The sequence below is a fragment of the Hyla sarda genome, chromosome 2, assembly GCF_029499605.1.
Source record: "Hyla sarda isolate aHylSar1 chromosome 2, aHylSar1.hap1, whole genome shotgun sequence".
Taxonomy (NCBI): Eukaryota; Metazoa; Chordata; class Amphibia; order Anura; family Hylidae; genus Hyla; species Hyla sarda.
The window spans coordinates 325,990,881-326,016,667 of NC_079190.1; the positions used below are offsets into that span (position 1 = coordinate 325,990,881).

At 45.4% G+C, this 25,787-nt stretch overlaps 1 protein-coding gene across 1 annotated transcript in view; it reads right to left on the bottom strand.

Moving 5' to 3' along the window:
* The window catches only part of LOC130356410 (ADP-ribosylation factor-like protein 8A), a 71,310-nt gene extending 47,034 nt beyond the window's left edge, over positions 1–24,276 (bottom strand). Inside the window, exon 1 of the mRNA XM_056557938.1 lies at positions 24,130–24,276. Within this exon, the coding sequence (XP_056413913.1) occupies positions 24,130–24,246 (117 nt within the window). The 5' untranslated portion in view covers positions 24,247–24,276. The remainder of the gene's footprint in view (positions 1–24,129) is intronic.
* Positions 24,277–25,787: the final 1,511 nt, after the last annotated feature.

The window sequence follows — 25,787 nt, forward strand, 5'->3', positions numbered from 1 at the left end:
AGATCAGTATTAGCAATCATGGTATTGCTATGAATAGTCCCCTATGGGGACTATTCAAGTGTAAAAAAAAAGTAAAAAAAAATGTAAAAGTAAAAGTAAAAAAAAAGTGAAAAATCCCCTCCCCCAATAAAAAAGTAAAACGTCCGTTTTTTCCTATTTTACCCCCAAAAAGCGTAAAAAACATTTTTTATAGACATATTTGGTATCGCCGCGTGCGTAAATGTCCGAACTATTAAAATAAAATGTTAATGATCCCGTACGGTGAACGGCGTGAACGAAAAAAAATTAAAAAAGTCCAAAATTCCTACTTTTTTAATACATATTATTAAAAAAAAATTATAAAAAATGTATTAAAAGTTTTTTATATACAAATGTGGTATCAAAAAAAAGTACAGATCATGGCGCAAAAAATGAGCCCCCATACCGCCGCTTATACGGAAAAATAAAAAAGTTATAGGTCATCAAAATAAAGGGATTATAAACGTACTAATTTGGTTAAAAAGTTTGTGATTTTTTTTAAGCGCAACAATAATATAAAAGTATATAATAATGGGTATCATTTTAATCGTATTGACCCTCAGAATAAAGAACACATGTCATTTTTACCAGAAATTGTACGGCGTGAAAACAAAACCTTCCAAAATTTGCAAAATTGCGTTTTTCGTTTTAATTTCCCCACAAAAATAATGTTTTTTGGTTGCGCCATACATTTTATGATATAATGAGTGATGTCATTACAAAGGACAACTGGTCGCGCAAAAAACAAGCCCTCATACTAGTCTGTGGATGAAAATATAAAAGAGTTATGATTTTTAGAAGGCGAGGAGGAAAAAATGAAAACGTAAAAATTAAATTGTCTGAGTCCTTAAGGCCAAAATGGGCTGAGTCCTTAAGGGGTTAAGAACTGTCCAGAGTAGGAGAAAATCCCCATAGCAAACATATGCTGCTCTGGTCAGTTCCTAAAATGGACAGAGGTGTCAGCAGAGAGCACGGTGCTCGGGATGTCAGCAGAGAGCACTGTGTTCCAAAAAAGAAAACAATTTCCTCTGTAGTATTCAGCAGCTAATAAGTCCTGGAAGGATTAAGATTTTTAATAGAAGTAATTTACAAATCTGTTTAACTTTCTGGCACCAGTTGATTTAAAATTTTTTTATAAAAATAAAGTTTTCCACCGGAGTACCCCTTTAACCCCTTAAGGACCAAGGACGTAACGGTACGTCCTTGGTCCTGCTCTCCTGATATAACGCGGGGTTACACAGTAACCCCACGTCATATCACGGCGGGCCCGGCGTCATAGTGAAGCGGCGCCGCGCGCTATTAACCCTTTAGCCGCGTGGCTAAAAGCGAAAGTGAAAGTTGACGGCTAGCTCAGTCGGGCTGTTCGGGATAGCCGCAGCTAATCGCGGCATCCCGAACAGCTGACAGGACAGCGGGAGGGCCCCTACCTGCCTCCATGCTGTCCGATCGCCGAATGACTGCTCAGTGCCTGAGATCCAGGCATGAGCAGTCATGCGGCAGAATCGTTGATCACTGGTTTCTTATGAGAAACCAGTGATCAATGATGAAGAGCAGTGTGTGCAGTGTTATAGGTCCCTATGGGACCTATAACACTGCAAAAAAAAAGTGAAAAAAAAAGTGAATAAAGATCATTTAACCCCTCCCCTATTAAAAGTTTGAATCACCCCCCTTTTCCAATACAAAAAAAACATGGTGTAAATAAAAATAAACATATATGGTATCACCGCGTGCGGAAATGTCTGAATTATAAAAATATATCATTGATTAAACCGGTCGGTCAATGGCGTGCGCGCAAAAAAATACAAATGTCCAAAATAGTGGATCAATAAGTCCTATCAATGCAAAAATGGTACCGTTAAAAACTTCAGATCATGGCGCAAAAAAAAGAGCCCTCATACCGCCCCATACACGGAAAAATAAAAAAGTTATAGGGGTCAGAAGATGACAATTTTAAACGTATTAATTTTCCTGCATGTAGTTATGATTTTTTCCAGAAGTCCGACAAAATCAAACCTATATAAGTAGGGTATCATTTTAACCGTATGGACCTACAGAATAAAGATAAGGTGTCATTTTTACCGAAAAATGTACTACGTAGAAACGGAAGCCCCCAAAATTTACAAAACGGCGTTTTTTTTTCAATTTTGTCGCACAATGATTTTTTTTCCGTTTCACCGTATATTTTTGGGCAAAATGACTGACGTCATTACAAAGTAGAATTGGTGGCACAAAAAATAAGCCATCATATGGATTTTTAGGTGCAAAATTGAAAGAGTTAGGATTTTTTAAAGGCAAGGAGCAAAAAACGAAAATGCAAAAACGGAAACCCCCCCGGACCTTAAGGGGTTAAGGCTCAAATGGGCTTAGTCCTTAAAGGGGTATTCCAGGCCAAACCTTTTTTTTTATATATATCAACTGGCTCTGGAAAGTTAAACAGATTTGTAAATTACTTCTATTAAAAAATCTTAATCCTTCCAATAGTTATTAGCTTCTGAAGTTTTCTGTCTAACTGCTCAATGATGATGTCACGTCCCGGGAGCTGTGCATGATGGGAGAATATCCCCATAGGAGCTGCACAGCTCCCGGGACGTGAGTCATCAGGGAGCAGTTAGACAGAAAACAACAATTCAACTTCAGAAGCTAATAACTATTGGAAGGATTAAGATTTTTTAATAGAAGTAATTTACATATCTGTTTAACTTTCCGGAGCCAGTTGATATATAAAAAAAAGTTTTGGCCTGGAATAGCCCTTTAAGGGGTTAACACAACCACATGGTCAATGGCATAAATGGAAAAAAAAAGTCCAGAATTGCTGATTTTCGGTCACTTCCAATAACAAAAATTTATAAATAGTGATCAAAATATCTCATCAAAATAAAAATGGTCCAGATGAAAACGCAAAAAAATTTGCCCTCATATAGCCCCTTATACAGAAAAATAAAAAAATAAAAGTAGTAAAGTGAAAAAAAAATCTACATACATTGAAAGACATAGCTATTAAAAGCCAAGGAGGAATAAAAGAAAAATTTATGTAAAACTATGTGAAAACTGTTAAAACGTAAAAAAAAAAATAAATAAATAACAACAAAAGCAAACATTTCAGACGTAAACACGTAGACCTATACCACACTATACAGTGGGGGGAAAAGTATTTAGTCAGCCACCAATTGTGTAAGTTATCCCACTTAAATAGATGAGAGAGGCCTGTAATTTTCATCATAGGTATACCTCAACTATGAGAGACATAATGAGAAGAAAAAATCCTTAAAATCACGTTGTCTGATTTTTTAAGAATTTATTAGCAAATTACGGTGGAAAATAAGTATTTGGTCACCTACAAACAAGCAAGATTTTTGGCTCTCACAGAACTGTAACTTCTTTAAGGCGTACGTCATGACACCCTGGTACTTAAGGACCCATGACGTACGCTTCATGGGGAATTCCGGTCCCCGCCGCGCGGGGATCGGACCGGGATGCCTGCTGAAATCATTCAGCAGGCATCCCGTGCAAATGCCCAGGGGGGTCATCAGACCCCCCCCCATGTCAACGATCGCGGCAAATGCAGGTGAATTCACACCTGCGATTTGCGCAATTCTGGGTGATCGGTGTTGTCTAAGACACTTACGATCCCCCTGAAGGCATAGGAGTGAGGTGGCAGGGGTGCCACCCCTCCTATCCCTGCTATTGGTCGGTCAGAAGCAACGACCATTAGCAGATCGGGGGGTCAACTTTCCGTTTCCCTGTTCTGCCCACCCACAATAGGAACGGGGAAGCGACAGAGGGCTGGCAACAGCGGTGGAGGCGACGATCAACAGTGGAGATCGGCGGGCGGCAATGTCGTGCGGCTGGCTCCCAGGATCCTACGGAAGCTGGTGAGTTGCTTAGCAACATCTGTAGGGCTACAGTTTGAGACCACTATATAGTTATCTCCAAACTATGACCCTCCATATGTTGCAAAACTACAACTCCCAGCATGCACAGACCACTATACAGTGATCTCCAAACTGTGACCATCCAGATGTTGCAAAACTACAACTCCCAGCATGCCTAGACAGCTGTCTGGGCATGCTGGGTGTTGTAGTTTTGTAACATCTGGAGGGTCACAGTTTGGAGATCACTGTATAGTGGTTTCAAACTGTAGCCCTCCAGATGTTGCAAAACTGCAAATACCAGCATGCCCAGACACCAAACAGCTGTCTCGGCATGCTGGGAGTTGTAGTTGCGTACCTCCAGCTGTTGCATAACTACATCTCCCAGCATGCCCTTCGGCGATCAGTACGTGCTGGGAGTTGTAGTTTTGCAACAGCTGGAGGCACACTGGTTGGAAAATATTGAGTTAGGTAACAGAACCTAACTGAACCAGTGTTCCTCCAGCTGTTGCAAAACTACAACTCCCAGCATGCACGGTCTGTTAGTACATGCTGGGAGTTGTAGTTTTGAAACAGCTGGAGGTTTGCCCCCCCCCCCCCCCCCATGTGAATGTACAGGGTACATTCACACGGGCAGGTTTACAGTAAGTTTCTTGAAGTTTGAGCTGCGGCAAATGTTTCGCCGCAGCACAAACTCCTAGTGGGAAACCCACCGTAAACCGCTGCCAGTGGGAATGTACCCTAAAAACACTACACTACACTGCACTAACACATAATAAAGGGTAAAACACTACATATACACCCCTTACACTGTCCCCCCCAATAAAAATGAAAAACGTATTGTACGGCAGTGTTTCCAAAACGGAGCCTCCAGCTGTTGTAAAACAACAACTCCCAGCATTTCCGGACAGCCACAGACTGTCCAGGCATGCTGGGAGTTTAGCAACAGCTGGAGGCACCCTGTTTGGGATTCACTGGCATAGAATACCCCTATGTCCACCCCTATGCAATCCCTAATTTAGTCCTTAAATGCGCATAGCGCTCTTTCACTTCAGAGCCCTGTCGTATTTCAAGGAAACAGTTTAGGGCCACATATGGGGTATTTCCGTACTCTGGAGAAATTGCAACATAAATTTTGGGGGGCTTTTTCTCCTTTTACCCCTTATGAAAAGTAAAAGTTGGGGGCTACACCAGCCTGTTAGTGTAAAAAAATTTAAACATTTTACACTAACATGCTGGTGTTGCCCCATACTCATTTTCACAAGCGTTAAAAGGAAAAAAAAGACCACCAAAATTCGTAACGCAATTCCTCCTGAGTACGGAAATACCCCATATGTGGCCATAAAATGCTCTGCGGGCGCACAACAAGGCTCAGGAGTGAGAGTGCACTATATACATTTGAGGCCTAAATTGGTTATTTGCACAGGGGTGGCTGATTTTACAGCGGTTCTGACATAAAGCAAAAAAAAATAATAATACCCACATGTGACCCCATTTTGGAAACCCCATTTCTGGCAGCACAGGGGCCTTTGTAAACACACATGGCCCTGACTCCCATTCCAAACAAATTCACTCTTTAAAAGCTCAATGGCGCTCCTCCTCTTCTAAGCATTGTAGTGCGCCAGCAGAGCACTTGACGTCCACAAATGGGGTATTTCCATACTCAGAAGAAATGGGGTTACAAATTTTGGGGGTCATTTTCTCCTATTACCCCTTGTAAAAATGTAAAATTTGGGGGAAAACCAGCATTTTAGTGAAAATTTTATTTTTTTCATTTACACATCCAACTTTAACAAAAAGTCGTGAAACACCTGTGAGGTGTTAAGGCTCACTATATGCCTTGTTACATTCCTTGAGGGGTTTCCAAAATAGTATGCCATGGGGCTTCCTAAATGCAACATGCCCACCAAAAACCATTTCAGCAAAATTTGCTTTCCAAAAGCCAAATGTGACTCCTTCTCTTCTGAGCATTGTAGTTCGCCCGCAGAGCATTTTACATCCTAACATGGGGTATTTCCATATTCAGAAGAGATGGGGTTACAAATTTTGGGGGAATTTTCTCCCATTACCTTTTGTAAAAATGGTAAATTTGGGGAAAAAACTGCACTTTAGTGAAAAACATTTTTTTTTTTCATTTACACATCCGACTTTAACGAAAAGTCGTCAAACACCTGGGGGGTGTTAAGGCTCACTGTACCACTTGTTACGTGCCTTGAGGGGTGTAGTTTCCAAAATGGTATGCCATGTGGGAGTTTTTCTGCGGTTCTGGCACCATAGGGGCTTCCTATATGCGACATGCCCCCCAAAAAACATTTCAGCAAAATTCACTCTCCAAAATCTCATTGTCGCTCCTACCTTCTGAGCCCTCTACTGCGCCCGCCGAACACTTGATATACACATGTGGTATTTCCTTACTCGAGAGAAATTGGGTTACAAATTTTGGGGGGGCTTTTTCTCCTATTACCCCTTGCAAAAATAAAAAAAAACTGGGTCTACAAGAACATGCCAGTGTAAAAAATGAAGATTTTGAATTTTCGCCTTCAATTTGCTGCTATTTCTGTGAAACACCTAAATGGTTAACAAACCTTTTGAGTGTTATTTTGAATACTTGCAGTTTTTATAATGGGGTCATATATGGCTTATTTCTAATAAGAAGGCCCCTAAAATCCACTTCAAAACTGAACTGGTACCTGAAAAATTTCGATTCTGAAAATTTGGTGAAAAATTGGAAGCAGAGAGCTTCAAAGTAAAAAAAATGCAAAATTTTCAATTTTTTCATCAAATTTTGGAATCTTTCACCAAGAAATGATGCAAGTATCGACAAAATGTTACCACTAATATAAAGTAGAATATGTCACGAAGAAACAATCTCTGAATCAGAATGAAAGGTAAAAGCATCCCAGAGTTATTAATGCTTAAAGTGACAGTGGTCAGATGTGCAAAAAATGGCCGGGTCCTACACTGAAAATTGTCTGGGTCCTTAAGGGGTTAAGAGTCTCCTTTGTCCTTCACTCATTACCTGTATTAATGGCACCTGTTTGAACTTGTTATCAGTATAAAACACACCTGTCCACAACCTCAAATAGTCATACTCCAAACTCCACTATGGCCAAGACCAAAGAGCTGTCGAAGGACACCAGAAACAAAATTGACTGAAAAGACTGGATCTGCAATAGGCAAGCAGCTTTGTGTGAAGAAATCAACTGTGGGAACAATTATTAGAAAATGGAAGACATATAAGACCACTGTTAATCTCCCTCGATCTGGGGCTCCATACAAGATCTCACCCCATGGTGTCAAAATGATCACAAGAACGGTGAGTAAAAATCCCAGAACCACACGGGGGGACCTAGTGAATGACCTGCAGAGAGCTGGGACCAAAGTAACAAAGGCTACCATCAGTAACACACTACGCTGCCAGGGACTCAAATCATACAGTGCCAGACGTGTCCCCCTGCTTATGCCACTACATGTCCGGGCCCATCTAAAGTTTACTAGAGAGCATTTGGATGATTCAGAAGAGGATTAGAAGAATGTCATATGGTCAGATGAAACCAAAGTGGAACTTTTTGGTAAAAACTCAACTTGTGTTTGGAGGAGAAAGAATGCTGAGTTGCATCCAAAGAACACCATACCTACTGTGAAGCATGGGGGTGGAAACATCATGCTTTGGGGCTGCTTTACTGCTAAGGGACCAGGAGTCTGATCCATGCAAAGGAAAGAATGAATAGGGCCATGTGTCTTGAGATTTTGAGTGAAAACCTCCTTCTATCAGCAAGGGCATTGAAGATGAAATGTGGCTGGGTCTTTCAGCAAGACAATGATCCCAAACACACCACCCGGGCAACGAAGGAGTGGCTTTGTAAGAAGCATTTCAAGATCCTGGAGTGGCCTAGCCAGTCTCCAGATCTCAACCCCATAGAAAACCTTTGGAGGGAGTTGAAAGTCCGTGTTGCCCAGCGGCAGCCCCAAAACATCACTGCTCTAGAGAAGATCTGCATGGAGGAATGGGCCAAATACCAGCAACAGTGTGTGAAAACCTTGTGAAGACTTACAGAAAACCGTTTGACCTCTGTCATTGCCAACAAAGGGTATATAACAAAGTATTGAGATGAACTTTTGTTATTGTCCAAATACTTATTTTCCACCATAATGTGATTTGATGGATTTTTTTTTCTCATTATGTCTCTTATAGTTGAGGTATTCCTATGATGAAAATTACAGGCCTCTCTCATCTTTTTAAGTGGAAGAACTTGCACAATTGGTGGCTGACTAAATACTTTTTTCCCCCACTGTATGTCACTAATATACTTCTATGGGAAAAGAAAACTTGCGTCCAATTTTTTTGTGGTACAGAGACGTTTCAATCTTTTTAAATGTACATAATTTATTTTAGCAACATATTCTAGGTGAGGCTGCACCAATGCAATATAAAGCAATACTATTATGTCCCTTCCTGCGGGTCTATGTCTGTATTAACCCCTTAAAGGAAAACTGTCACTTGTTTTCTCCCGCACTATCCACAGGTACTGGTGGATAGTGCGGGAGACGCTGATTAAAATGAGCCTTTTTGTGTGCTTCCCCCCCCCCCCCCCCTTCCTATTTCACTGAATAAATTATATATTGATTCACAAATACAATATGTCTACTTTATGTTTGCATCATAAAGTTGACATGTTTTAACTTTTGGAAGACATCAGAGGGCTTCAAAGTTCAGCAGCAATTTTCCAATTTTTGGGTACGTTCACACGAGCGGATTTTCGCAGTGGATTTCGCTGTAGATCCGCTGGTGAAAGCCCACTCTATGCTGTCTTTACATGTGCCTGCTCATAGCGGCCATATGCCTCTACAAGCAGACACACTGCGCTGTGCGAGTCGCCGTATGCTCGCACATCGCGGGAGCTCTCTGCCTAGCTCAGAACAGGGAGAGTGGCCACGATATGCGAGTACGCCGAACACATCGCTGCAGTGTGTCAGACATGAGCAGGCACATGTAAAGACAGCATAGAGCGGGCCTTCACCAGCGGATCCACAGCATAAAATACGCTGTAAATCCACTTGTATGAACGTACCCTTTCACAACATTTTCAAAATCGGAATTTTTCAGGGACCGGTTCAGTTTTGAAGTGGATTTGAAGGGCCTTCATATTAGAAATACCCCATAAATGACCTCATTATAAAAACTGCACCCCTCAAAGTATTCAAAATGATATTCAGTAAGTGTGTTAACCCTTTAGTTGTTTCACAGGAATAGCAGCAAAGTGAAGGAGAAAAATAAATATCTTCATTTTTTACACTCGCATGTTCTTGTAGAACCTGTTTTTGAATTTTTGCAAGGGGTAATAGGAGAAAAAGTATTTGGAACAGTGTGCTGTGCAAATGAAAAATTACATTTTTCATTTTCACGGACCACTGTTCCAAAAATCTGTCAGACACCTGTGGGGCGTAATTGCTCACTGTACCCCTTATTACATAATGTGAGGGGTGTAGTTTCCAAAATGGGGTCACATGTGGGGGGGTCCATTGTTCTGGCCCTATGGGGGCTTTGTAAACACACATGGCCTTCAATTCCGGACAAATTTTCTCTTCAAAAGCTCAATAGCGCTCTTTCTCTTCTGACATTGTAGTGCACCCGCAGAGCACTTAACATCCACATATGGGCTCTGTTCTTACTCAGAAGAAATGGGGTTACAAATTTTGGGAGGCTTTTTGTCCTATTTTACCTTGTGAAAATGAAAAACTTTGGGTAACACCAGCATTTTAGCATTTTCCCATCCAACTTAAAGGAAAATTCGTCTAAAACCTGTGGGGTGTTAAGGCGCACTATACCCCTTGTTACGTTTCGTGAGGGGTTTAGTTTCCAAAATGGGGTCACATGTGGGTATTTATTTTTTTGCGTTTATGTCAGAACTGCTGTGAAATCAGCCACCCCTGTGCAAATCACCAATTTAGGCCTCAATTGTACATGGTGCGCTCTCACTTCTGAGCCTTGTTGTGCGCCCCAGAGCATTTTATGCCCACGTATTTCCATACTCAGGAGAAATTGCATTACAAATTTTGGGGGTCTTTTTTTCCTTTTACCGCTTGTTGAAATTAAAAGTATGGGGCAACACCAGCATGTAAGTGCAAAAATTTTTATACTAACAGGCTGGTGTAGCCCCCAACTTTTCCTTTTCATAAGGGGTAAAAGGAGAAAAAGTCCCCTAAAATTTGTAGTGCAATTTCTCCCGAGTACGGAAATACCCCATATGTGGCCCTAATCTGTTGCCTTGAAATACGACAGGGCTCCACGCGGCGTGGCCCGAAATTCCCACGGACGTACGGGTACGTCATGGGTCCTTAAGACCCAGGGTGTTATGACGTAGCGGTACTTCATGGGTCCTGTAGGGGTTAAAGGAGTGCTCCGGGGAAGCTAAGAAAAATAAAAATGCCCCAAAGCCACCACTATACCTGTTCTGTTTCCCCTGTAGTTATCCATGTGATTTTGCCAGCTCCTGTTGTCTTCTAAATATTCTTTTTCCTTGCTTGCAGCCCAGACTACAACTCCCAGCAGTCAGTGCATAATGGCTGCCAGCCAATTGCTCTTACTATCTGTGTGCATGCTGTGTTATTGTCAGCAGCACACACTGTACATGTCTTTTCTTTCAAAATATACTTCCCCCAGCAATAAATCCTGCTATGCTCTGAATGGCAGCAGTCAGTGATTATATCTACAGCAGGCAAAGAGCAGCATTATGCGCTGAGTTGTGACAGTATCTTCACAGGAGACGTTGGCAAGATCTTCACACAGGGAGGGGAGGTGGGTCTTCCAGGAGGGTGGGAGCTAGTCTCACTGAGGGGTTTCCAAAGAGACAAGCAAGATCAGATTATGACATCTCTCTCCCTGCATGTAAGGGACAGCTGAAAGAGGGAAACTGCTTTATATAGCTAATGAATGTCATCTATGTAGTCTATGATCTACAAGTACACCCAGATCCTTCTCTACCAGTAAGGCTATTTCCAGATAACATGGGCGGACATTCTGCAAATCTGTGATCTGATTGGTTGCTTTGGGCAAGTTATAAACTCTTCCTCTTCACAGGTTTTGATAAATCTCCCCCTTAGTCTATCTAAGTTGGCCTGTAACTTATATACATCTTCCTTAGATTGTACCGTGCTACAAAGCTTGGTGTCATCTGCAAATCTAAAAACAACTGTTAATCATATCCTCTATATCATTAAAGGAGATATACCATGCATAAAAACTTATCCCCTATACAAAGGGCTGGGACCCCTGCTATCTCCTTCACTGGCCCCCTGCTCTCCCCACGAACGAGGTGTGCAAACCCCCACACAAAACGGAGTCCGACACACTCGGCCACCACTTCTTGGGGAGAACAGGGGGCCTGTGCAGGATATCACAGGCGGTCCCAGGGTTCGGACCCACTGCAATCTAAAACGTATCCACTTTCCTGCGGATAGGGAATACGTTTTTATGCATGATACTTCTCCTTTAATAAATAAGTTAAACAAAAGCGGGCCCAGTACTGAACCCTGGGGTACACCACTAATAACCAGGGAGCAATAAGAGTATGAATTATTGACCACCACTCTGGGTACAGTTCTTAAGCCAGTTTTCAATCCAGTTAAAAACTAAACTTTATAAACCTTAAATAGGCATTGTCATAAATTTTTTTTTTTTTGCTATTGCACTTATGGTAAATAAAAAAATCTTTCTAATGTACTTTGTTTAAAAAAAAAATGAAGTTTTTTATGTTTTATTTGTGTTTACAAAAGCTGCCACTAGGCGTCTCCCTACTTGTCCAGAGCACATTTCCCCCTATCTCTTGCACTGAGTTTGGACTCCTGCTGGACTGGCAGAAGTCCTAAATCAGGGAATGCAGTCTGGGGTGCTGGGGGGGGGGGGGGTTGTGTGCAGCCAATCATAGCTCATGTCACACTGAACTGCTCTGAGCTGTGTGTAGCAGAGTGAGGAAGTTCTCGCCTTTATAGCTTCATATGATGTCATGCCTGCTGGGGAAAGTCCCTTCCCAGTCTGTGAATCTGACTGAGCAGAAAATACAGAGCAATGTCAAGTTAGAAAACTAACAAATAGTGGAGCAGTAGTTCATACAACCAATCAGATCGCTTCTTTTATTTTTCAGAGGCCTTTTCCTCTGCACAGCTTCACTTTTCCTCTGCACAGATGATAAGGATGGTCCGGGGGGGGGGGGGGGGGGAGGCTTTCAAATGCGATTGACTGTGCTGCTATATATATTTTGCTAAGTGTCGACATAACAAAATATACACCACACAAAGGATGTTGGTATACACTCTTTCTTAGCAGGAAACTCAGCTGTTCACCAAAGAGTTCTGTTTAATACAGTAAATAAATTTGTTTTTTACATTCGAAAAAAGAAGAAGGTTAGTTATGACATCACAATTAGCATGTTACTTTTTGATTGGTTGTTTGATTATTGTGTCTGTATATATTAGCATATCTAGTGTCCATTAATTTCTTGGCAGAAGTTTCTGTTCGTCAGATATTTTATCTTTCTACTCCTGCATGGCGTCATGGCAAGGTCTCAATCCGGAGTCACAAGCAGATAGCATTCTGATGTATATGGGTTAAGGGCTAGGGAACACATATATTTTTCCAGCAGCAATGGCATATTAGTATTAGTATATTGATCAGTCATTAGAAACATAAGGGTCATCCCTATCACAGGTTTCAATAAATTTCCCCCTTTATCCACAGCCACCCCTTTATCCAGGCTTCAACTCACCTCTTGATAAAAACAAATTAGGTTGGTTTGACAACTTCTATCTTTAGTAAACCCATGCTAGGTATCACTTATAATACTATTATCCCCTACATATCCCTGTATGTGGTCCCTTATAAGTCCCTTAGAAGTTTTCCGACAATAGACGTTAAGCTTACTGGTCAATAGTTACATGGGGAAGACAAAGGGGGAGATTTATCAACATGTGTCTGTGTGTAGCAACTTCACAGCCTTTTTTTTTTTTGCTGTGTTTTTGGCTTATGTGCGCCAAATGTATCAAAACGGCACACAGACTTAAAAATCACCTCAGAACCGGCTGTCATGCCCCCTCCCATACACTTGCATTGAGGGGGCAGGTCTATGACGTCATGAGCTCTGGTGTGAGGTGGAAATTTGCGACCCATGCAGACTTGCGTCCGTTCCTCCCCTCAGCTCTCTGAAGGTTTCCGAAGCTAGAGCTGCGTGGAGGGAAGGCAGAGCAGGGGGAGAGAGCAGGTACATGCGCCCCTCATCTCCCCTCCCGGAGGACGCAGGTCTGCTTGGGAGAAAGAAGCAACGGCCCCCTCATCTCCCCCTCCCAGAGGCCGCAGGACTGCACGGGAGTAAGAAGGCAGAGCAGGGGAGAGGATGGCAAAGTGCATAGGCTGGGGAATAAATCTTGGACTGGGGATGATTTCTATGTGTGAAGGGGGGTGAACAGGACTCCTGAATGACACATGCTGGGAGTTGTAGTCCCTGTTATGTGTGTGTATTCTAGTGTTTCCCAACCAGGGAATGCTGGGAGTTGTAGTTCTGGAACACCTGGAAGCACCCTGGTTGGGAAAGACTGGTGTATGCCCTGTAGAGGTGTGCTGAACTACAACTCCCAGGAGACTACTGAGACAATAGAGGTGTTGTAAACTACAACCCCCAGGAGACTACAGAGGCAGCATGCTGGTGATATACCACAGACTGAAGACTCCTGAATGACACATGCTGGGACTTGTAGTCCCTTTTGTGTGTGTATGCCAGTGTATCCCAACCAGAGTTATATTAGTGTGCTGTGTGTAATGCAGGTTTACTCGGGCTGCAATAGGAAGGACATACTGCAGAAATGCATGGGGTTCATACAGGGACGTAGACATGCACGGGGTCTATACAGGGAAGCAGAAATGCACGGGGTTCATACAGGGATGTAGAACTCCACAGGGTCTATACAGGGAAGCAGAAATGCACGGGATTCATACAGGGAAGCAGAAATGCATGGTGTTCATACAGGGAAGCAGAGATGCACGGGGTTCATACAGGAAAGCAGAAAAACACGGGTTCATACAGGGAAGCAGAAATGCACTGGGTTCATACAGGGAAGCAGAGATGCATGGGGTTCATACAGGGAAGCAGAGATGCACAGGGTTTTTACAGAGGCCTTTATGTCAGCGTTCATTGCACAGCAGCTTTGAGAGAAAATCATGTCTGGAGGGACGTACAGGAGAAATAACACTGTAGCATGTACAGCTTCATCCAGGGGAAATTGAGGAGGAGGGGAAAACGAATTTTGGCTGCGGCCACCAATTGAAATATACACTTCCTGAATTCTGCAAGTGGCGTTTTAGATTAAATCATTAACCTGTCTAGGAACAAGGGCGCCCTCAGAGTTTCCTTTCACCGGGCGGTGAACGGAACGGGATCACTGGAGACCCATATGACCTGTAATCGCCGCAAATCTCCGGTCTGAATTGACCAACATGGGGGGGTCCGTTTCAGGAGCCCCCAGGCATTGGCATGGGATGAACGATTTCAGCAGGCATTCCGTTCCGTTCACCGCCCAGTTACCTGTGAACAGAAACGCTGAAGGCGTACAGGTACGCCCTTGGTCCTAGGCAGGTTCATTATTTAATCTAAAACTCCACTTGCAAGTGTAGATTTCAATTGGTGCCCGCCACCAAAATCCGTTTTCCCCTCCTCAATTTTGCCTGGATGAAGCTGTACATGCTACAGTGTTATTTCTCCTGTACGTCCCTCCTGACATGATTTTCTCTCAAAGCTGCTGTGCAATGAACGCTGCATGAACCCTGTGCATCTCTGCTTCCCTGTATGAACCCCATGCATTTCTGCTTCCCTGTATGAACCCCGTGCATTTCTGCTTCCCTGTATGAACCCCGTTCATCTCTGCTTCCCTGTATGAACCCCGTTCATCTCTGCTTCCCTGTATGAATCCCGTGCATCTCTGCTTCCCTGTATGAACACCATGCATTTCTGCTTCCCTGTATGAACCCCATGCATTTCTGCTTCCCTATATGAACTCCATGCATTTCTGCTTCCCTGTATGAACCCCGTTCATCTCTGCTTCCCTGTATGAACCCCGTTCATCTCTGCTTCCCTGTATGAACCCCGTGCATCTCTGCTTCCCTGTATGGACCCCATGCATTTCTGCTTCCCTGTATGAACCCCGTGCATTTCTGCTTCCCTATATGAACTCCATGCATTTCTGCTTCCCTGTATGAACCCTGTGCATTTACTGTATGCTTCCCTGTATTAACCCCATGCATTTCTGCTTCCCTGTATGAACCCCGTGTATCTCTGCTTCCCTGTATGAACCCCGTGCATTTCTGCTTCCCTATATGAACTCCATGCATTTCTGCTTCCCTGTATGAACCCTGTGCATTTACTGTATGCTTCCCTGTATTAACCCCATGCATTTCTGCTTCCCTGTATGAACCCCGTGTATCTCTGCTTCCCTGTATGAACCCCGTGCATTTCTGCTTTCCTGTATGAACCCTGTGCCTCTCTGCTTCCCTGTATGAACCCCATGCATTTCTCCTTCCCTGTATGAACCCCGTGCATTTCTGCTTCCCTGTATGAACCCCGTGCATTTCTGCTTCCCGGTATGAACCCCGTGCATTTCTGCTTCCCTGTATGAACCCTGTGCATTTCTACGTCCGTGTATGGACCACGTGCATTTACTGAATGCTTCCCTGTATGAACCATGTGCATTTCTGCTTCCCTGTATGAACCCCGTGCATTTCTGCTTCCCTGTATGAACCCCATGCATTTCTGCTTCCCTGTATGAACCCTGTGCATTTACTGTATGCTTCCCCGTATTAACCCCGTGCATTTTTGCTTCCCTGTATAGACCCCGTGCATTTCTGCGTCCCTGTATGAACCCTGTGCATTTACTGTATGCTTCCCTGTATGAACCCTGTGCATTTCTGCTTCCCTGTATGAACCCCGTGCATCTTTGCTTCCATGTATGAACCCCTTGCATCTCTGCTTCCCTGTATGAACCCCGTGCATTTCTGCTTCCCTGTATGAAACCCGTGCATCTCTGCTTCCCTGTATGAACCCCGTGCATTTCTGCTTCCCTGTATGAACCCCATGCATTTCTGCTTCCCTGTATGAACCCCGTTCATTTCTGCTTCCCTGTATGAACCCCGTGCATTTCTGCTTCCCGGTATGAACCCCATGCATTTCTGCTTCCCTGTATGAACCATGTGCATTTCTGCTTCCCTGTATGAACCCCGTGCATTTCTGCTTCCCGGTATAAACCCCGTGCATTTCTGCTTCCCTGTATGAACCCTGTGCATTTCTACGTCCCTGTATGGACCCCGTGCATTTACTGTATGCTTCCCTGTATGAACCATGTGCATTTCTGTTTCCCTGTATGAACCCCGTGCATTTCTGCTTCCCTGTATGAACCCCATGCATTTCTGCTTCCCTGTATGAACCCTGTGCATTTACTGTATGCTTCCCTGTATTAACCCCATGCATTTCTGCTTCCCTGTATAGACCCCGTGCATTTCTGCATCCCTGTATGAACCCTGTGCATTTACTGTATGCTTCCCTGTATGAACCCTGTGCATTTCTGCTTCCCTGTATGAACCCCGTGCATCTCTGCTTCCCTGTATGAACATCTTGCATCTCTGCTTCCCTGTATGAACCCCGTGCATTTCTGCTTCCCTGTATGAACCCCGTGCATTTCTGCTTCCCTGTATGAAACCCGTGCATCTCTGCTTCCCTGTATGAACCCCTTGCATCTCTGCTTCCCTGTATGAACCCCGTGCATTTCTGCTTCCCTGTATGAACCCCGTGCATTTCTGCTTCCCTGTATGAACCCCATGCATTTCTGCTTCCCTGTATGAACCCCGTGCATTTCTGCTTCCCTGTATGAACCCCGTGCATTTCTGCTTCCCTGTATGAACCCCGTGCATTTCTGCTTCCCGGTATGAACCCCGTGCATTTCTGCTTCCCGGTATGAACCCGTGCATCTCTGCTTCCCTGTATGAACCCTGTGCATTTCTACGTCCCTGTATGAACCCCATGCATTTCTGCTTCCCTGTATGAACCCCGTGCATCTCTGCTTCCCTGTATGAACCCCGTGCATTTCTGCTTCCCTGTATGAACCCCGTGCATTTCTGCTTCCCTGTATGAACCCCGTGCATTTCTGCTTCCCGGTATGAACCCCGTGCATTTACTGTATGCTTCCCTGTATGAACCCTGTGCATCTCTGCTTCCCTGTATGAACATCTTGCATCTCTGCTTCCCTGTATGAACCCCTTGCATCTCTGCTTCCCTGTATGAACCCTGTGCATTTCTACGTCCCTGTATGAACCCCATGCATTTCTGCTTCCCTGTATGAACCCCGTGCTTTTCTGCTTCCCTGTATGAACCCTATGCATTTACTGTATGCTTCCCTGTATGAACCCCGTGCATTTCTGCTTCCCCGTATGAACCCTGTGCATTTCTGCTTCCCTGTATGAACCCTGTGTATTTCTGCTTCCCCGTATAGACCCAGTGCATTTCTGCTTCCCGGTATGAACCCCGTGCATTTCTGCTTCCCTGTATGAACCCTGTGCATTTCTATGTCCCTGTATGGACCCCGTGCATTTACTGTATGCTTCCCTGTATGAACCATGTGCATTTCTGCTTCCCTGTATGAACCCCGTGCATTTCTGCTTCCCTGTATGAACCCCATGCATTTCTGCTTCCCTGTATGAACCCTGTGCATTTACTGTATGCTTCCCTGTATTAACCCCGTGCATTTCTGCTTCCCTGTATAGACCCCGTGCATTTCTGCGTCCCTGTATGAACCCAGTGCATTTACTGTATGCTTCCCTGTATGAACCCTGTGCATTTCTGCTTCCCTGTATGAACCCCGTGCATCTCTGCTTCCCTGTATGAACATCTTGCATCTCTGCTTCCCTGTATGAACCCCTTGCATCTTTGCTTCCATGTATGAACCCCTTGCATCTCTGCTTCCCTGTATGAACCCCGTGCATTTCTGCTTCCCTGTATGAAACCCATGCATCTCTGCTTCCCTGTATGAACCCCATGCATTTCTGCTTCCCTGTATGAACCCCGTGCATTTCTGCTTCCCTGTATGAACCCCGTGCATTTCTGCTTCCCGGTATGAACCCCATGCATTTCTGCTTCCCTGTATGAACCATGTGCATTTCTGCTTCCCTGTATGAACCCCGTGCATTTCTGCTTCCCGGTATAAACCCCGTGCATTTCTGCTTCCCTGTATGAACCCTGTGCATTTCTACGTCCCTGTATGGACCCCGTGCATTTACTGTATGCTTCCCTGTATGAACCATGTGCATTTCTGTTTCCCTGTATGAACCCCGTGCATTTCTGCTTCCCTGTATGAACCCCATGCATTTCTGCTTCCCTGTATGAACCCTGTGCATTTACTGTATGCTTCCCTGTATTAACCCCATGCATTTCTGCTTCCCTGTATAGACCCCGTGCATTTCTGCATCCCTGTATGAACCCTGTGCATTTACTGTATGCTTCCCTGTATGAACCCTGTGCATTTCTGCTTCCCTGTATGAACCCCGTGCATCTCTGCTTCCCTGTATGAACATCTTGCATCTCTGCTTCCCTGTATGAACCCCGTGCATTTCTGCTTCCCTGTATGAACCCCGTGCATTTCTGCTTCCCTGTATGAAACCCGTGCATCTCTGCTTCCCTGTATGAACCCCTTGCATCTCTGCTTCCCTGTATGAACCCTGTGCATTTCTGCTTCCCTGTATGAACCCCATGCATTTCTGCTTCCCTGTATGAACCCCGTGCATTTCTGCTTCCCTGTATGAACCCCATGCATTTCTGCTTCCCTGTATGAACCCTGTGCATTTACTGTATGCTTCCCTGTATTAACCCCATGCATTTCTGCTTCCCTGTATAGACCCCGTGCATTTCTGCATCCCTGTATGAACCCTGTGCATTTACTGTATGCTTCCCTGTATAGACCCCGTGCATCTCTGCTTCCCTGTATGAACATCTTGCATCTCTGCTTCCCTGTATGAACCCCGTGCATTTCTGCTTCCCTGTATGAACCCCGTGCATTTCTGCTTCCCTGTATGAAACCCGTGCATCTCTGCTTCCCTGTATGAACCCCTTGCATCTCTGCTTCCCTGTATGAACCCTGTGCATTTCTGCTTCCCTGTATGAACCCCATGCATTTCTGCTTCCCTGTATGAACCCCGTGCATTTCTGCTTCCCTGTATGAACCCCGTGCATTTCTGCTTCCCTGTATGAACCCCATGCATTTCTGCTTCCCTGTATGAACCCCGTGCATTTCTGCTTCCCTGTATGAACCCCGTGCATTTCTGCTTCCCTGTATGAACCCCGTGCATTTCTGCTTCCCGGTATGAACCCCGTGCATTTCTGCTTCCCGGTATGAACCCGTGCATCTCTGCTTCCCTGTATGAACCCTGTGCATTTCTACGTCCCTGTATGAACCCCATGCATTTCTGCTTCCCTGTATGAACCCCGTGCATTTACTGTATGCTTCCCTGTATGAACCCTGTGCATTTCTGCTTCCCTGTATGAACCCCGTGCATCTCTGCTTCCCTGTATGAACATCTTGCATCTCTGCTTCCCTGTATGAACCCCGTGCATTTCTGCTTCCCTGTATGAACCCCGTGCATTTCTGCTTCCCTGTATGAAACCCGTGCATCTCTGCTTCCCTGTATGAACCCCTTGCATCTCTGCTTCCCTGTATGAACCCTGTGCATTTCTGCTTCCCTGTATGAACCCCATGCATTTCTGCTTCCCTGTATGAACCCCGTGCATTTCTGCTTCCCTGTATGAACCCCGTGCATTTCTGCTTCCCTGTATGAACCCCATGCATTTCTGCTTCCCTGTATGAACCCCGTGCATTTCTGCTTCCCTGTATGAACCCCGTGCATTTCTGCTTCCCTGTATGAACCCCGTGCATTTCTGCTTCCCGGTATGAACCCCGTGCATTTCTGCTTCCCGGTATGAACCCGTGCATCTCTGCTTCCCTGTATGAACCCTGTGCATTTCTACGTCCCTGTATGAACCCCATGCATTTCTGCTTCCCTGTATGAACCCCGTGCATCTCTGCTTCCCTGTATGAACCCCGTGCATTTCTGCTTCCCTGTATGAACCCCGTGCATTTCTGCTTCCCTGTATGAACCCCGTGCATTTCTGCTTCCCGGTATGAACCCCGTGCATTTACTGTATGCTTCCCTGTATGAACCCTGTGCATCTCTGCTTCCCTGTATGAACATCTTGCATCTCTGCTTCCCTGTATGAACCCCTTGCATCTCTGCTTCCCTGTATGAACCCTGTGCATTTCTACGTCCCTGTATGAACCCCATGCATTTCTGCTTCCCTGTATGAACCCCGTGCTTTTCTGCTTCCCTGTATGAACCCTATGCATTTACTGTATGCTTCCCTGTATGAACCCCGTGCATTTCTGCTTCCCCGTATGAACCCTGTGCATTTCTGCTTCCCTGTATGAACCCTGTGTATTTCTGCTTCCCCGTATAGACCCAGTGCATTTCTGCTTCCCGGTATGAACCCCGTGCATTTCTGCTTCCCTGTATGAACCCTGTGCATTTCTATGTCCCTGTATGGACCCCGTGCATTTACTGTATGCTTCCCTGTATGAACCATGTGCATTTCTGCTTCCCTGTATGAACCCCGTGCATTTCTGCTTCCCTGTATGAACCCCATGCATTTCTGCTTCCCTGTATGAACCCTGTGCATTTACTGTATGCTTCCCTGTATTAACCCCGTGCATTTCTGCTTCCCTGTATAGACCCCGTGCATTTCTGCGTCCCTGTATGAACCCAGTGCATTTACTGTATGCTTCCCTGTATGAACCCTGTGCATTTCTGCTTCCCTGTATGAACCCCGTGCATCTCTGCTTCCCTGTATGAACATCTTGCATCTCTGCTTCCCTGTATGAACCCCTTGCATCTTTGCTTCCATGTATGAACCCCTTGCATCTCTGCTTCCCTGTATGAACCCCGTGCATTTCTGCTTCCCTGTATGAACCCCGTGCATTTCTGCTTCCCTGTATGAAACCCGTGCATCTCTGCTTCCCTGTATGAACCCCTTGCATCTCTGCTTCCCTGTATGAACCCTGTGCATTTCTACGTCCCTGTATGAACCCCATGCATTTCTGCTTCCCTGTATGAACCCCGTGCATTTCTGCTTCCCTGTATGAAACCCATGCATCTCTGCTTCCCTGTATGAACCCCTTGCATCTCTGCATGAACCCTGTGCATTTCTACGTCCCTGTATGAACCCCATGCATTTCTGCTTCCCTGTATGAACCCCGTGCATTTCTGCTTTCCTGTATGAACCCTGTGCATGTCTACGTCCCTGTATGGACCCTGTGCATTTCTGCTTCCCTGTATGAACCCTATGCATTTACTGTATGCTTCCCTGTATGAACCCCGTGCATTTCTGCTTCCCCGTATGAACCCTGTGCATTTCTGCTTCCCTGTATGAACCCTGTGTATTTCTGCTTCCCCGTATAGACCCAGTGCATTTCTGCTTCCCCGTATAAACCCCATGCATTTCTGGTTCCCTGTATGAACCCCGTGCATTTCTGCTTCCCTGTATGAACCCCGTGCATTTCTGCTTCCCTGTAAGAACCCCGTGCATTTCTGCTTCCCTGTATAGACCCCGTGCATTTCTGCGTCCCTGTATGAACCCTGTGCATTTCTGCTTCCCTGTATAGACCCCGTGCATTTCTATGTCCCTGTATGAACCCTGTGCATTTCTGCTTCCCTGTATAGACCCTGTTCATTTCTACGTCCCTGTATGGACCCAGTGCATTTATGCTTCCCTGTATGAACCCCATGCATTTCTACGTCCCTGTATGAACGCTGACATAGAAATGCACAGGGTTCATACAGTAATCTTCATGTCCTGTACAAACCCCATGCATTTCTATGTCCTCTTTATGGGGCTAATGAATACCCCATGAAAAAGCAGAAACCAGCCCGTGCAGTTCATCCTCCCCTTGCAGCCCCAGGAAACCTGTGGGACTACAACTCCCAGTATGTCATTCAGGAGTCCCCCCCCCTTTTCACACATAGAAATCATCCGAGATTTATTCCCCAGGCCCTGCGTCCTCCGGGAGGGGGGGGGGGGTGAGGGTGTGTGGCTTCTTTCTCCAATGCAGACCTGCATCCTCTGGGAGGGGGTGGGGGGGGGCATGGCTTCCTTCTCCCATGCAGACTTGCGTCCTCCGAGAGGGGGAGATGAGGGGGGCGTGGCTTTTCTCCTGTGCAGACCTGCGTCCTACGGGAGGGGAGATGAGGGGGGGCGTGTACCTTCCCTTCTCCCTCTGCTCTGCCTTCGCTCCCCCCCAGCTCTAGCTTCAGAAACCCTCGAAGAGCTGAGGGGAGGAGCGGACGCAAGTCTGCATGGGGTGCAAATTTCCACCTCACAGCGGCTCCAGCGTTCGGAACAGTTTGTTACAAACGCTGAGCAGCAGAGTACCCCTTTAAGCTAGTTCTGTGCATTACATTATGTGTTATCAGCACTGGCCTGGCCAACACCAGCTTTTCCATCTTTTGTATAAACAGCTAAAAAAAACACAATATCAGCATGAGGGACAACAAGTCGTCAAACATAACTGGCAAGACTGTTAAAAATTGTTAGAAGGATGTGAAATATCTTAAGGAGAGGTGGCTAAGAGGTGTAGCAGGCAGCGAGGCCTAAATCCGGTAGGACATTTCGGCATCAACCTTGGTCTTAAAGGGAATGTGTCACCAAAAAGATTTTTTTTTTTTTAGAGGTTAAATAATGTTTTTACATTTTTTAAATATTTTTTCTTGTCACAAAATATGAAAATTTTTATAATAACTTGTCATGTTTCCCACTGTTGACCAGCAGAGGGAGCTAACACGAGAAATCTGGGGAAGGCAAGCAGCTTGTGAATAGACTGCTGAAAACCTGGTCTTGCTCGTCTACCTTCCTCTTTTGTCTGAGTGCATAAGGGTGGGGGTGGGGGGGGGGTGGCTTTTTAGTTTTTTCAGTTCCACTGTGTGCACCATTTTGTTGGTGTCCAAGGAGTGGCAAAGAACAGACTACTGGATGTCACCTCCAGAGCTGGGTCATTGCAGACTAAGGATATGTTCACACATACGGAATGTCCGCACGGAGAATCTCTGTGCGGACATCCGACAAACTGCACAAGAATATGCCGTCTCATATACGGTTATGCATTTCGTGTGGAGTCCGCAGAAAGAAAGAACACGTTCATTCTTTCTGCAGACACGTAAAAATGTATTTCCGTGCCAGAAACATCTGCCACGGAAATTCAGACGTGAACATAGCCTAAGACATTATGTAAAAGCAGAACAGTGAGTAGAGCTCTTGAAGTGACTAGAGGATAAGCCATTATATAACAGCGGAATAGTGAGTACAGCTTTGAAGGTGACAAGAGGATAAAACGTTATTTAACATTGGAATACTGACTGCAACTTTGGAGGTGACTGGAGGATAAGATGCTATAGAACAGCAGAATAGTGAGTATAGCTGTGGAAGTCACTGGAGGATAAGACGTGATGTAACATTAGAATACTGACTGCAGGTTTGGAGGTGACTGGAGGATAAGACATTATAGAACAGATCATCTGCCATTCAGAAGCCTGGAAAAGCGGTGTGTGACAGTAAGACCCTGTAATTATTTATTTAATTATCATTAAAGCCTGAATGTCACACAAAGCTTTTTCAGGCTTCTGAATAGCTAGAAATGTGTCAGTGCTAAGCAGGTCATGTAACATTCAGAAGCCTGGGAAAGCTGTGTGTTACAGTGAGACCCTGTAATCATTACGAGCAATGATTAATTAGATAGGGTCTGAATGTCACACACAGCTTTCCCAAGCTTCTGAACTGCCATGATCGGAATAGCACTGACACATTCCTTGCCATTCATAAGCCATTGGAAAGTTGTGTCTGACAGTCAGGCGCTGTAATTGTTCATGGCTCTGTAATGATTACAGGGTCTTACTGTCACACCCAGCTTTTTCCGGCACCTGAATGGCTAGAAATTTGACAGTGCTAAGCAGATCATGTGCCATTCAGAAACCTGGGAAAGCTGTGTGACAGTCAGACCCTGTAATCATTACATGGCCATAAGTCATTAAAGGAAATCTGTCAGTTGTATCACCCGCACTAAACCTGTCACACGGGCTTGTAGTGCGGGTGATGCTGATTAAAACGGTACTCACATTGTCCAGATTCGCCCGGCCATTCCGCCGCAAATCGAGTTTTCTTCTATTTATGCTAATGAGGGCCTTGGGGCACGGGCGGGGCTCCGATCCGAGCTTGGAGCATGCTGACATCATCTTTGCCGGGCGGCTGCTCCACCCGGCTCATCAATATTCATAACCACCCCTCCCTGCTCCTTCGCCCAAATTAGTGTATCGCGCATGCGCCTCTTACTGTGTACTCCCGTTTCCCTTGGCTTCACTGCCGCAGCCATCTTTAGTAAGAAGCCAAGGGGAACGCTGCTTCCGGGAGTACACAGTAAGAGGCGCGTGCGCCGTACACTAACACGGGCAAAGGAGCAGGGAGGGTATTTATGAATATTGATGAGCCGGGTGGAGCAGCAGCCTGGGGAAGATGATGTCAGCGTGCCCCAAGCTCAGATTGGAGCTCCGCCCGTGCCCCAAGGCCCTCATTAGCATAAATAGAAAAACGCAATTTGTGGTGGAACAGCCGGGCGAATCTGGACAATGTGAGTACCGTTTTAATCAGCATCGCCCGCGCTACAAGTGTGACAGGTTTCGTGCAGGTGCTACTACTGACAGATTTCCTTTAAACTGAGTCTTAATGTCAAACAAAGCCTGGGAAAAGCTGTGTGTGACACAACTTGTGATTCACTTCTCCACCCCAGCAGGGCCACATAAACACTGTACCGACCTCCCGGCTGTCAGCTCACCCCCTATCACCTATCAGGCAGCCCTCACCACCAAGGAGGATCCTTTACCTGCAAGAGATGGATATGTACAACCTAAACACAGCAGAGCTGAGTGTGTATGCTGGTACAGATTCTTCCATCACTGTCAGCTCACCCACTATCACCAGACTATAGGCAGCCCTCACCACCAAGGAGGATCCTTTACCTGCAAGAGCTGGATATGTACAACCTAAACACAGCAGAGCTGAGTGTGTATGCTGGTACAGATTCTTCCATCACTGTCAGCTCACCCCCTACCACCAGACTATAGGCAGCCCTCACCACCAAGGAGGATCCTTTACCTGCAAGAGCTGGATATGTACAACCTAAACACAGCAGAGCTGAGTGTGTATGCTGGTACAGATTCTTCCATCACTGTCAGCTCACCCCCTATCACCAGACTATAGGCAGCCCTCACCACCAAGGAGGATCCTTTACCTGCAAGAGCTGGATATGTACAACCTAAACACAGCAGAGCTGAGTGCGTATGCTGGTACAGATTCTTCCATCACTGTCAGCTCACCCCCTATCACCAGACTATAGGCAGCCCTCACCACCAGGGAGGAGCCTTTACCTGCAAGAGCTGGATATGTACAACCTAAATACAGCAGAGCTGAGTGTGTATGCTGGTACAGATTCTTCCATCACTGTCAGCTCACCCCCTATCACCAGACTATAGGCAGCCCTCACCACCAGGGAGGAGCCTTTACCTGCAACAGATGGATATGTACAACCTAAACACAGCAGAGCTGAGTGTGTATGCTGGTACAGATTCTTCCATCACTGTCAGCTCACCCCCTATCACCAGACTATAGGCAGCCCTCAACACCAGGGAGGATCCTTTACCTGCAATAGATGGATATGTACAACCTAAACACAGCAGAGCTGAGTGTGTATCCTGGTACAGATTCTTCCATCACTGTCAGC